The sequence below is a fragment of the Orycteropus afer genome, unplaced genomic scaffold (assembly GCF_000298275.1).
Source record: "Orycteropus afer afer isolate SDZICR_OR568_19922 unplaced genomic scaffold, OryAfe1.0 scaffold00237, whole genome shotgun sequence".
NCBI lineage: Eukaryota > Metazoa > Chordata > Mammalia > Tubulidentata > Orycteropodidae > Orycteropus > Orycteropus afer.
The window spans coordinates 74,490-87,650 of NW_006921824.1; the positions used below are offsets into that span (position 1 = coordinate 74,490).

Consider the following 13,161-nt stretch of genomic DNA (forward strand, 5'->3'; position numbering starts at 1 on the left):
CTGAAGCCCAAGGTCAAGGGGCTTTCATACAGCCCCTGGAGTCTGGCACTTTGAACTCGGCCTTAAAGCCTCCCGAACTGTAAGAGAATAAACTCCTGTTTGTTAAGGCCATCCCATTTGTGGTATATTTTTGTCAGAGTGTCACTAGGTAACCAGAACAGAGTTGGAGTTTATTTTGTACCAAAGAACTAGCTTTAAACTGTTACAGAGCTATAATAACCATTCTGGATCTTTAGACACACCCTGAGGATGAAGTGTTAAGGATATCTGTCTCTAGAAATAAAAAGTATTGGGGGCCACCAAGGAGCCTTGGTGGTGAAGTGGTTAACCATTCAGCTGTTATTCAAAAGGTTGGTGGTTTCAACCCATCAGCTGCTCTGTGGGAGAAAGATGTGGCAGTCTGCTTCTCTAAAGATTTACAGCCTTGGAAATCTTATGGGGTGGTTCTACTCTGTCCTACAGGGTTGCTATGAGTAAGAATCGGTAACAATCGGTTTTGGATTTGGGGCCACCAAGATTTGGAGTACCTTAGCAATGCTGAGAAGGAAACCTCCCCTTTGCTTCTGAAGCCAGCATGTAAAAGCACAGATCAATATGCAATCTGTAACAACGCTAACCCTGTGACTGCTTCAGAAGGGAAAGCCAGTGAGTTGAGCCGGCTACTGGCCACTCATTCCTTCGGTGCCTACACCAAAAGAACACCTTCATCAGTAGTTAAAGTCTCACAAAAGCAGCTTAGTTGCTTTGAATAATCTAACATGGAAGACTCAATGTCTCCATCTAAGTATTTACATGGCATATGTCCACACAGGGAGCTCTGGTGGTGTAATGCCTAAGGCATTTGACTGCTAACCAGAAAGCTGGTGGTTCAAACCACCAGCTGTTCCTCGGAAGGAAGGTTGGGCAATCTACTCCCATAGTGATACCGCCTCAGAAACCCAAAGAGGGATTGCTATGAGTAGGAACCGACTCAACATCAATGAGTTTGGGTTTTTTTGGGTGTCCACACAGGAGCCAGACTTTATCCAGCAGACATTTTTCCATGTTGTTGAAAGCTGGCACTGATGCAGAGTTACACAAAGAGAGACATAAGGCCTCAGGCTGATTCAGAAATTTGTACCATGAAAGGAATCCTTACAGCCTGTTTTATATATTCAGTCTCATGGACTACAGTAGTACAATTTTTTTTTTTTTTTTAATTATAAGAAGAAAGGTAAATGGGTTGTACTTACTTTGGTTCTCTCTCAAATATTTTAGGACAGAAGCAATATCTAGTATACTAATAAATAAGTAACAATAAACATCGTAAGTATTTGGAAGATGAAAAATCTGGTCTATTTAAGAAGCCCTCTCTTTGGCAATCTTACTGCAAGTCACTCCTGCTAAGGAAGAGATAGGATTTTCCCTTCCACGAGATGCTGAACCCTCCAAACTCAGGCTGCTACAGCTGGTGTCCATAGAGGGGAGGCTGCCAAAGATCTGACTCCCAGGGCACAGGACAGGTACCGCTCTAACCAGAAGAAACTGCAACAGCTGAGTGCCCCTGAATTCCTGTAATTACAAAACACTATCCACCTAGGGCCACCACCCATCTGTCAGTCTGTTCTACTGTGGTGCTTGTGTGTTGTTTTAATTCTAGAAGCTATGCCATGGCTATTTCAAATAGCAGGAGGGTCACCTATGGTGGACAGGTTTCAGCAGAGCTTCCAAGCTAAGGCAAACTAGGAGGAAGAAAATCCTGGCTATCTACTACCAAAAATGAGCTGATGAAAACTTTATGGATTACCAGATTACAAAAAATAATGCTTGATTAGTGCTGGAAGATGAACACCCTGGGTTGGAAGGCCTTACACAAGGAACAGCAAACACAACAATGGACTCAAACATACCAAGGATCATGGAGACACTACAGGACCAGGCAGTGTTTCATTCCATTACACAACAGGTCATCATGATTCAGAGCCCACTAGATGGTCACTAACAACAACAATATACCTGGGGGTGTTCTCACCAAGACTTTTATACATATATACATACTACAACAGAAGGAAGGTTGGGCAATCTCTTTCCATAGTGATACCGCCTTGGGAACCCAAGGACGGGTCGCTATGTGTCAGGTCTGACTCGATGGTACATAACAACAACAACTTATACTACAAGACTGGGCTGCTTAGCTCACCTGGCTTACAACCAAACTTTTCAAGCTTCAGTGTGCTTATTAAAAGCATAGCTCTATGTTGTGGCCCATGTGACTCCATAGTTCTGAGGTGGGGTAGAGCAGAAACCTGCACTTTTAACAAGGACTCCAGAAGGTTCTGAAGTATGTGGTACACAAGCAATGCTGTGGGAATTACTGGTTGAAAGCAGTATTTCTCAAACAGGGGTCTCTGGACACATTCTCGGGGGTTGTTTTTGTTTTTACATTTTCTATTTTTTACATTTGGTACTTCTATTTTAATAATTTTTCAAATATTAATTTGGATGACAATTTTATAACCAAACACTATCTCAAGGCCTGCACTGAACAGTTTAGAATCAGTTTGGCACAAAGTATTTTTAACTTCGTCTTGGGCTAATGAGTCTTTTACTCAGATCAAGACTGATTGGAATGTTCAAACCAAAATGAAGGCTGAATGACATACCTGCATGCTGGACGAAGCAATGTTTTCCAAAATAGTTTGAAAAGTGAGAACGGAGTCTTGGCCTAGTATCCAGAGGCTCAAAAACACCACAACTTAATAGTTGACACCATTTTTACCTCAAAAGAAGAACTTAATTCAGCAAAATTATCATTTTGAATTAAATGGTGTCAATTTAAACCTTATTAGCTTTGTAATTTTATTTGTATAAAATTTGTAAATTTGTTTTGGTTTTGTATATACATCCAACTTGACAGCACGTAACAACAAACAACACCACGACCAAAAGTGGACTTTGTGGGTAAAATTATGATAAAAATGTTTTTTTTTTAAATATATATGTATTTTTTCTTTCCAAATCTAAAAAGCACATTCCTAAAGTGTGAGGAATATCTGAGCTTGGTGCTAGTGAGATCAAGGCACTGTAGTGTATGTAGTTAGGATTTCACCAAAAACAGTAGCCCACCTCCCCAGAAGCAGGTTGTGCCTCAGAGATGTGGACTAGTAGTTTCAAGAGGGCTTACATGAGCATACATCCACAAGGACAAGGCAAAAAGCATTCCTACAAAACCATGTCCCTTGAAGCTAACAGAATTGCGTGTGTGTGTACTTAACATTATACTGTTTAATATGTTAATACAAAAAAATGAAACCAAAAGCTAAGTATTGAAGGTGAAGCTCTGTCCCTGGTTTTATAAATAGCATTGTCCTAGTACCTAACAAAAACTACCATGGTGGTGAGAGGTGCTAGAGAGAATGTGTAAAGCACAGCATAATGGATCAGTCCCATGAAGCTAATGGCGCATCGCCGAAGAGTCTGAGCAACCAGAGTGGGGATGGAGGAGGAGGGGGCAGTGGGAGAACAGATATGGAGGCAGAGCAACTTGAGATGCAAAGGCTGTTTTGTTGTTGTTGTTGTTATGTGCCGTCGAGTCGGAGCCAACTCATAGCAACCCCTCCTTGGGTTTCCGAGGCGGTATCACTACGGAAGTAGATTGCCCAACCTTCCTTCCAAAGGCTGTTTTTAGTGGCCAAAAAGTTGTTTCCAACTCATCTCTGCAGAGTAGAACTGCTCCTTTGGCTTTGCAAGGCTGTGAAGTTTCAGAAGCAAAGACAAAGCCTGTCTTCTGACACTCTAGGTGGGTCTGAACCTCCAACCTTTCCACCACTCAGGAACTCCAGTCATTTGACTTGGCTAGATCAAAGGTTAGAAGGTGAGGCAAAGCAAAGGATCAGGTGGTGAGGGAAAGAAAAGATCTTGCAAGTTATTATCCATCATGCTAAGGAGTTTGCGATTTATTTTTATGGCACTAAAGAGTTTAAAGCTCACGTTCATTTAGAGAGATGACTAGAAGCACTGTGGAGGCAGTCAGGTAGTTTGAGTCACCGGCCAAAGGACTCTTGTAAACTGAAAATAGTTGACTAAAATTAAGCTCTGGAAATGAAGACAAATAAGACAGATTTAAGATATGTTAAGGAAGAAGAGAATATAGAACTTGGTGATCCACCAAATGGGGCAGACACTACGGAAAAAAAATAAGCTAAACTGACTTCTAGGTCTCTCGCTTTTGTGACTGGTGGAGGCAGCGTAGGTCCAGGGGTTGTGGACCACACAAGGTAACTCTCTGAGGGGTAATTCCAAAATAACTGATGACAAAATTTTTGTGCAGTGTTTCAACAGAAATTTATTATTTTTTTATAAAACAATTCCTGTAGTTAGTTATAAGAACAAAAATATTTTTTTTGTAAGCCCAGCTTACATGTATCAAGACTAAAACTCGACATTAATTTACCCTTGGAACCTTCTGATGTGCTGTGGTCAGAGCTGTCATTATTACCCAATTACAACGACACTTCAAATCACGTGGTTTACAAGCATGTGCTATTGTTTTCATTGCTGCCAGTATGTTTAGACTTATTTTGTTTTAGACTTATTTTGTCTAATGTTCTAATGTTTTAGCTACAGTATGGTGGTAATTAGTATTTGTGAACCTATATCAACAATTTTTTTGAGAATGAAATAGTAATTAAAAAAAGCTTCTTTTCAGTTACTAATAATGTTGTAATTTAATGCAGAAAGATTTTACATAACAATTGTGTTGTGAGTGTTCATATAATCTAAGAAATATTATTTAAGCAATTTATAACTATATTTATCATATATTAGTCTATGATTAAACTGATAATAAACATTACTAAGGATTCTGTATAGTCTGGTATGGAAGGAGGTCCATGAGGGGTGTGAAACCAAACTGGGAGACACCAACCCAAGTGACACCACTGATTGCAGGACGTGCCATTCACTCTGAACAAAGAAAGGAGCAGGTTTTGACAAATAACCTGTACATACTATATTTGGGAAATCTGTGGGATGTCCACTGAACAGTGGGAAACACAGGCTTGGAGCCTAGAAGAAGCACTGCTCCAAAGTGAGAGGTCTGGGAGGTGCCACACATAATGCAGTGGCTGAAAGCCTGAGTGGGTGAGAACAGCCCTAAGAACGTGGATATGAGAAGTGAAGAAAGACAAGGACAGAGAAGCTAGAAGAGAGGCAGCAAAAGAAATCACAAAGAGGTTAGTGAGTAAGAGGAGCACCAGGAAGGGGATACACCAGGGAAATAAGGGAGGAGGAAGTTCTGAGAAGTGAACCATTTTCATGTGAACTCATATTGTCTCCCATTTTACTGTTAAATGAAATTAAGTTGCAAAATAAGTGTGTTCAATATATTACTTGTGCAATAAAAAATTATATATGCTCCAACACTTAAAAAAAGATTTCTGAAAGGATACATCCCAAAGAATAACATACAACAACAACAACCACCTTTGTAGTTATCTCTGGGAATTAGGAATAGGGAAACTTTAACTTTTTCTTTTATACCATTTTGTACAGTTTGAATTTATTATCATGAACAGGTATTACTTTCTTACTAATGTTTAAAGGGCTGGTAAGCAGTATCATATTAAATTACCAGAGAAGACAAGAAAATTTTGTTTGGTGAGAAAGAATCGTGAGTGACCTTTATCAGGATGGTTCCGTGCATGAGTGTGAGAGCTGACTGCCATCACCTATAACAATGCTTCTCAAGCTGCTGTATATTGAAATACCCAGGGGATCTTGTTAAAATGTAGATTCTGGGTCAGTTGGTCTGGGATGGAACCTGAGATTCTCTACATCTAACATACCTCTACATATTACTGAAGTGGCTGATTCAAGGTATTCCTGAGTTGCCATGTAAAGTAATCAGAAGGTAGGGAATGGAAGTGAGTTGGAAGAGACAACAATTTCCCAAAGTGTATTTGCCAGATAATGGACATGCTTTAGTAAAATGGAATCTTCAATCAAATAGGCCTGGGAAATATCACATACCCATCCTGAGGAGTCATGCTGAGTGTTAGTGTTTTATTAAGAATTTTTATTGGCTTTTCATTCAGCTGTTCCTTCCATTTAGAGTTTATTGGCTTTTCGTTCACATATTCCTAGTTAAAACTAAAAACCAAACAAGTTGCCTTTGAGTTGCCATGTGTATCAGAGGAGAATTTTGCTCCATAGCATTTCAACGGCTGACTTTTCAGAAGTAAACTGCCAGGTCTCTCTTCCGAGGCACGTCTCGGTGCACTCAAACTAACCAAGCATGTTAACTGTTTGGACCACCTAGGGACTCCAACAGTTAGGACTAATCTTCCAGAAATAAAAATTTATCTACCCCTTTGGAGTGTAATGTTCATAACAAACTGTCCTGGATGATGTAGGGGAGAAGACATACAAGAAGCAGCTCAGGAGGAGGAAAACTAGAAAATTAAGAACAACCATGTTTTATCTCCAATGTAGCAACAGGAGAGGTCTCTATAGGGAAAAAGCTCCAAAAATAGACCTTGTTGGGAAGTATTCACCAGTAAATGTGATGCTCCTTAACAGAGCATCTTATGAAGCCATCAATTATTTGCCAAAACTTATTCTAAGTATCTCTGGAACCTTCTGAAATTAAGCCCAGCATCAGTAGGACGTCTCAGAGCCAAAAGGATGAGCATACTTCTGAACGCATAAACCTAAACACATTTATACTGCCAGAGGCTTAAGCAGACAAGAGCAGGAACCACAGGCGTTGCCCTGACCTCACTGCCAGGGGAGACATGCTTGACATTCGCACAGTCCTGCTGTCCACTGACAGTGATTAAGAACAGCCTGAGGGAGGCCAGGCAACACAGTTCCTCTCTCGCCTGCTGAGATGGAGCAGGTGAGGCCAGAAGGAACCTCAGAGCTCAAATAACCTTCTAGCAGTGCTGAGTCATCCACCTAGGACCTCCAGTGTCTAGCTGCCCCCAAAGGCCTTTTAAACTCTCTTCACAGATAATGCTGCTAAACAGTGAGTTTCAAAGGGAGACTGGATTTCAAAGGACCCCTAAGTGCACAACAGAGCAGAGGTTAGTCACCCTGGCATGTGTCTTTTCAAAAGACTATTGCTCTCTCCTAACTTCTAAATTTGGCAGTAGAGGGTCCAAGCTGTATGGGGCAACTTGCACAGAGATTTGAATGATGCCAGAATGGCCATAAAAGATGTTCTGAAGCCTTTGCATCCACAGCTGCTGTTGAGCGCTGGTAACATAGTGCCTAAGGCATTTGATGGAGCTCTGATAGCATAGTGCCTAAGGCACTTGACTGCTAACCAGAAGCCTGGAGGTTCAAACCCACCAGCCACTCCTCAGAAAGAAGGCTGGGCAATCTACTTCCGTAGTGATACTGCCTTGGAAACCCAAGGAGGGGTCATTATGAGTCAGGGCTGACTTGACGGCACATACCAACAACAAAAAGTTCTTCATCAGACATTTATTCAGTCAGTCCCAGCTGTTGTACTTGTCTCTAAAATGTACTAAGGGGGAAATGTGCCTGCAACATTCCATTTTCTCTTTAACCCTCAGATTTATTTATTTTTGAGAATAAATATGTTCAAACAGCACAGTGCACACAGTGATTATTTCAGGAATACTTGTTGGGACAAGTATGGAGACACATGCCTGTAAGTGATTTAAACACACACTTGGCATGAATCAAGCTTGGATTCTTCAGGACCAGCAGGGGACAGCAGGTTGTTCATGCTAGTGCTGTTGCTCTTGGCTCCCTGCAAGTTTTGGGGTCCTTTCCCACTACATTGAGAGGGGTTACGAAAGAATCCAAATTGGTTTTAGTAGTCACCCCCAAAAATACACTCACCAGCCACGCCTAGTGTTAAATCTCTGTCAAATATTCTCCCAATCACATACATTAAATGAATTTTAAACCCTTAGGAGAGTTATTTGGGAAATATCCATTCGCTTGGCCCAAACACAAAGCTACCTGTCAAAATCAGCCAGCAACAATGCAGCAGGATTATCTTTTTATTACATTCCTTTGGGTTCCCTCCTTCCAATGCACTAAATTTAAAGAATTTAGAAGCTAGCTTCTGATCTATATTGAGAACGATTTCATCCCCTATTTTTATATGAAGCACTTTAATTGCTACTAACATCGCTGAAGTTAGCATACGCACAGGAAGGAGGGTGTACCCTTGAAATAATTTATCCCCAAAAGGCAAAATATTTCTAAAGAAGCAGAAAGCAGAGGGGATGGGTGAAAGGGGACTTAAATAAGCTATGCTTTTAAGGTCTGTTTTAAAGATTCTCATAGGAAGAACACAATCATCACAGTAAAACCTTTTTAAGTTACAAACTACTCTAAAACTTGCTAAGCAACCTGGGGTCTCCCTTAGGGAAAAGGGAAACTCTGGGACCAGTTTTGGGCCATGTCTTCTTTGACTAGTTGGTCAAAAAAATAAATAAAACCAACAAGAACATCTTCTCAAGGTCCAAATTGCTTGCTGCTCAGTTAACTCTATTTGACCCATTTAAGAAATATGCTTGGCTGGCAAAATGGTTCATGCTAAGAATGATGGGTTCTAGCACCTAATGAGAATATTATAACCCACTCTCATTATTATGGGAGGGTTGTTGTTGTTGTTATGTGCCATCGAGTCAAACCCGACTCATAGCGACACCTCCTTGGGTTTCCGAGGCAGTATCACTACAGAAGTAGGATTGCCCAACCTTCCTTCCTAGGAGTGGTTGGTGGGTTTGAACCGCCAGCCGTCTGGTTAGCAGGCAAGTGTCTTAGCCACTATGTTACCAGTGGGAGTGTAGGAAACTGGAAATGAGTTGGGACAATAAAAACATCCTTTTTCAAGTGAGCAAGCCCAGCCCAGGAGTGAAAGGGAGGTCGCCTTCACTCCACTCCGGAACTCTGGGAGTGCACACAAACCGCTCATTATTATGGAGCCTTCGGTTCTGACGGCCCAGAGCTGCTAGGGGCACGTGGTTCTGCCACGGAAATTCCAGCTGCAAATCTGAATTCTCTCTTCTCCTCCCCAGCCCCGCTGGAATTGTTCTCCGGTCAATTGTCTGACCAGCCTAGTGATGACTACCACCAGACTGAGGCAGAACTGCCCCTCTGCTTAATACCTCAGAACACCCAGGGAGAAACACACATGAGACAACCACGCTTCAGTCCGGAAAATTTGCACATTACCTTTCTGCTTGTTCAGAAACAGCAGAGGGGGCGCTGTGCCCGGCCCTCGCGGCCCAGGGCCCTTTGCGGCTGCAGGACACGGACTGGAACTCGCTGCTTCCGCAGGTCTCCGCTGCGACGTGGGACCCCCGGGAGCCGGGGCTAGGTCTCCGGACGGCAGCTCGGGGCCCGTATCGGGGGCAGCCGGGGAGTACTTGAGGAAGGGGTCGGGCTCGGCCTGGCCCCGCCGGCTCGGCGCGCGCTCCTCGGCTCGGACGCCTGTTTCCTCCCGGATGGCGTCCAGGGCTCCTGGCTTCATCGGGGGCGAGTCTTGCTCCCGCTTGGGGCTCTCCTCCGAGGCCGAGGAGGCGTCGCACGACTCGATGATAAGCTCGCTGTCCAGCTCGGCCTCCCGTTCCTCCCTGAGGATGCTGTACTGGATGGACGGCGAGGCAGGCGAGGGTGGCGGGCCGCCCACGTGGCCAAAGGTCACGTAGCCTGAGTGCAGTGCATCCTCCGCGGCCAACGGGTCCTCTGACACCAGCTCAATCTCCGAGTCTCCTGACTCCGCGCTGCTGGCCTCATGGTCCAGGGGGCTGGGGATGGTCGGCAGCCCGGACCTGGCCTTGGCTCCAGGCCTGTCGGCCACCTGGCCCACGGGGCGTGGGCTCTCTGTGGTTTCATACGATAACCCCTTTGCTTCTTTAATAGCAGTGATCAACTCATCCTCGGAGATGCTGCATTTCTCCTGGGATTCTGCGGCAGATGGTTCTGTCGTCCCACAGAAGGAAGAAGAGTCCGAGAGGCACACACACGGACAGACAGATGGACAGAAAGAGAAGAAATAAAACAAACTTCCATTAGGGGAGATATTTTGTCGTTGCTTGAGAAACACATATCTCATTAGCACAAAAATGTCTGTTTTCAGAACTATGCTGGAAAGACAGGCCACCTGAACTAAAAGGCAAATTACTTTTATGGCCCACTTAATCAGTGTTTTGCATGCCTATCTTAATCTAGCTATTTTTAAAAATGACCCATCAATTTCTTAGCAACAGAACGTTGGGTGGTTTTTCTGCTTTGAAGCAGCAAAGATGCTAGAAGTCATTGTTTTAATTTCAGATTCATCCCTTCAATGATGTTTTTCAATTGCACAGAGGTGGTAGCTTCAGATAATCTGATGATTGTAACTCTCTAATTTGACCCACTGCTGTCGGCAATATTTGAAAATAATTCATTACCCCTTATCCATTGCTGTTTATGTCCCCTGACTCCTTGTTTAATAAGACAAAGACAACTTTGGATCTTTGTACACCACTTCAATTCTGAGCTTTACATTTCCCATAAGAATCACTGTTTTTTGTTCTTTTTTTAATGTAAAGTGTTGGTAGTGTAGGTGCAGCAATGTATGAGATGGATTTTGCCAATTCCACCAAGCAGGCTGTGCACGTTACCACAATGCACAAGACTGCAGGCCTTCCAAGGCTGGCAGCCCACTGCCGTTCTTTCTTCCTGTCTCTAGCGCATGTGGAGAAGAACAAAACCCTCAAGAGTCACCCCCAGTCCTCTGAATAAATGCCTGCCTTCTGCCTGATGTTTCTCCAGATGGTCTATAAGCCACATTGGCAGTCTTGCAGAGATTTCTCTGCCATGGATAAGACTACCTGGGATCACCATGACAACAGTGTCGAAGAGTGTGGTTGCCCTTGCTGCACAAGGGCCTTATTTCAGAATACTCTAGACAATGGTTCCTGGCCCTTTTGTAAGCATGAACTACTTGTCTTTTCTCCAAAGCTCTGAGATCACTGGGGAGATATGGGGAGGGGGGAGAAGTGGCCAGGTAATTTGTTGATTTAAGATTACGGGAGAATCCCAGTGGATAAAATATTTTAGATTTTTCTAATTTTCTGTAAAGCAGAATTGATCCTTTACCCACATATCATTCATTCATCTATTGTTTATTGAGAATCAACTATGTGTTAGGATCTCTTCTAAACACTTGGGAAATATTAGTGAACGAAATAGATAACAAAATCTCCTCTATATTCTAGTAGAAAACAAAATCCCTGCTACCTTCTGCATTCTAGTAGGAGGGGAACACCACACATAAACAAGGCATATAATAAATAAATAAATTATATAGTATGTTATAAGGGTAAGCGCTATTTAAAAAAGTGGAGCAGGGTAAGGGGATAAGGAGTGGTGAGATGGGGTTGGGATAGGTTTGCAATTTTAAATAAGGAAGTCAAGATAAGCCTCACTGAGAAAGTAAGGTATGTTCAACACTTGAAGAAGGTGAGAGAACTATTCATGACTATTTCCACAGGAAAATCACACCAAGAGGAGGGAATAAATAGTGCAAAGACCTGGAGATTCTGGGTATTGCAAGGAGACGACTGGGGGGAGGGAGCAAAGTGAACAAGGAAGAGACTAATAAGAGAGGAGGTCAGGGATGTGGGCATGTAAAAAGTTCTTGTACAACTCCAAGCCCTATTTTTTTTTTTTTTTTTTTAGAGGTTAATTCCTTAATAAATTGTGCCATGGAAGTTCTAGCTGCAAATTTGATTTCTCTCTTCTCCTCCCCAGTCCCACTGGAATTGTTCTCAGGTCAACTGTTTGACCAGCCCAGTAATGACTACCACCAGATTGAGGCAGAAATGCCTCTCTGCTGAATACCTCAAAACACCCACAGAGAAACACACGAGACAACCATGCTTCAGTCAGGAAAGTTTGCATCAAAGTTTCTTTGATCTGATTTCAAATTTCAAATACTATAAAGATGTAAAAATTACATTTCCAAATAGTAAACTAGAGGAAGAAAGAATAAGATAAGGAGTAAAGGCTAAGCAAACAAGAAAGAAACAATCCATACTTCCAGAGAACTATCAGCAGTAGCATTATTACAGCTCCATTTGCTGGGTGCCAGGCACATGGAACTTAGGCTCTACTGCCAATAGATTAAGGGACTTGTCTAAGGCCACTGTACTGGTTTATCTCCCTTTGCTCCCTCAGATACATTCCCATTCTCTATGATGCTGTTCTGTGCTCTGAGAAGCTGAACTACATAGAAGCCATTACCCAGGACTCCTTGCCTCTGGATCCTCATTGTTTTCACTGACTAGAAAGCACTGAAAAGGGTGGCAGGAGAGAGATGTTGGAGTATTTATACTCCCTGCTGCAGGAGCTCTGGTAGCATAGTGCCTAAGGCACTTGACTGCTTACCAGAAGGCTGGTGGTACAAACCCACCAGCCACTCCTCGGAAGGAAGGTTGGGCAATCTACTTCCATAGTGATACTGTTGTTGTTAGGTGCTGTCGAGTTGTTTCCGACTCGTAGCGAGCCCATGCACAACAGAACAAAACACTGCCCGATCCCGTGCCAGCTCCATGATCCCTGCTATACTTGAGCCCATCATCGCAACGACTGTGTCAATTCATCTCATTGAAGGCCTCCCCCTCTTTCATCGACCCTCCACCCTACCAAGCATGACATCCTTCTCCAAGGAATGGTCCCTTCTGACAACATGACCAAAATAGGTGAGACGAAGTCTGGCCATTCTCGCTTCCAAGGAGCATTTCGGGTACACTTCCTCCAGGACAGATCTGTTAGTTCTTTTAGCAGTCCATGGTACTTTCAGCATTCTCTGCCAGCACTACAACTCAAAAGCATCAACTCTTTTTTGGTCTTCCTTATTCATTGTCCAGTTTTCACTTGCATATGAGGCAATTGGAAATATCATGGCTTCTGTCAGGCACACCTTAGTCCTCAAGGAAACATCCTTGCTCCTCAGCACTTGAAACAGTTCCTTCGTGGTTGACTGTCCCAATGCTACACGTCGTCTAATGTCCTGACTGCTGCTTCCATTGGCATTGATTGTAGAACCAAGCAACATGAATTCTTTGACAACCTCAATTTTCTCTCCGTTTATTGTGATGCTGCTCATTGGTCCAGTTGTGAGGATTTTTGTTTTCTTTATATTGAGAC

At 43.0% G+C, this 13,161-nt stretch overlaps 1 protein-coding gene across 1 annotated transcript in view; it reads right to left on the reverse strand.

The window, feature by feature from the left end:
* Nucleotides 1-2,642: 2,642 nt before the first annotated feature.
* LOC103203999 (reticulon-1) overlaps nt 2,643-13,161 on the reverse strand; it is a gene marked incomplete at its 3' end in the record, with an annotated part of 181,445 nt that continues 170,926 nt past the window's right edge. The window contains exons 3-4 of the mRNA XM_007949101.1: nt 9,199-9,948; nt 2,643-2,704 (exon numbers count right to left, since the gene is read on the reverse strand). Of these exons, the coding sequence (XP_007947292.1) occupies nt 2,643-2,704; nt 9,199-9,948 (812 nt within the window). The remainder of the gene's footprint in view (nt 2,705-9,198; nt 9,949-13,161) is intronic.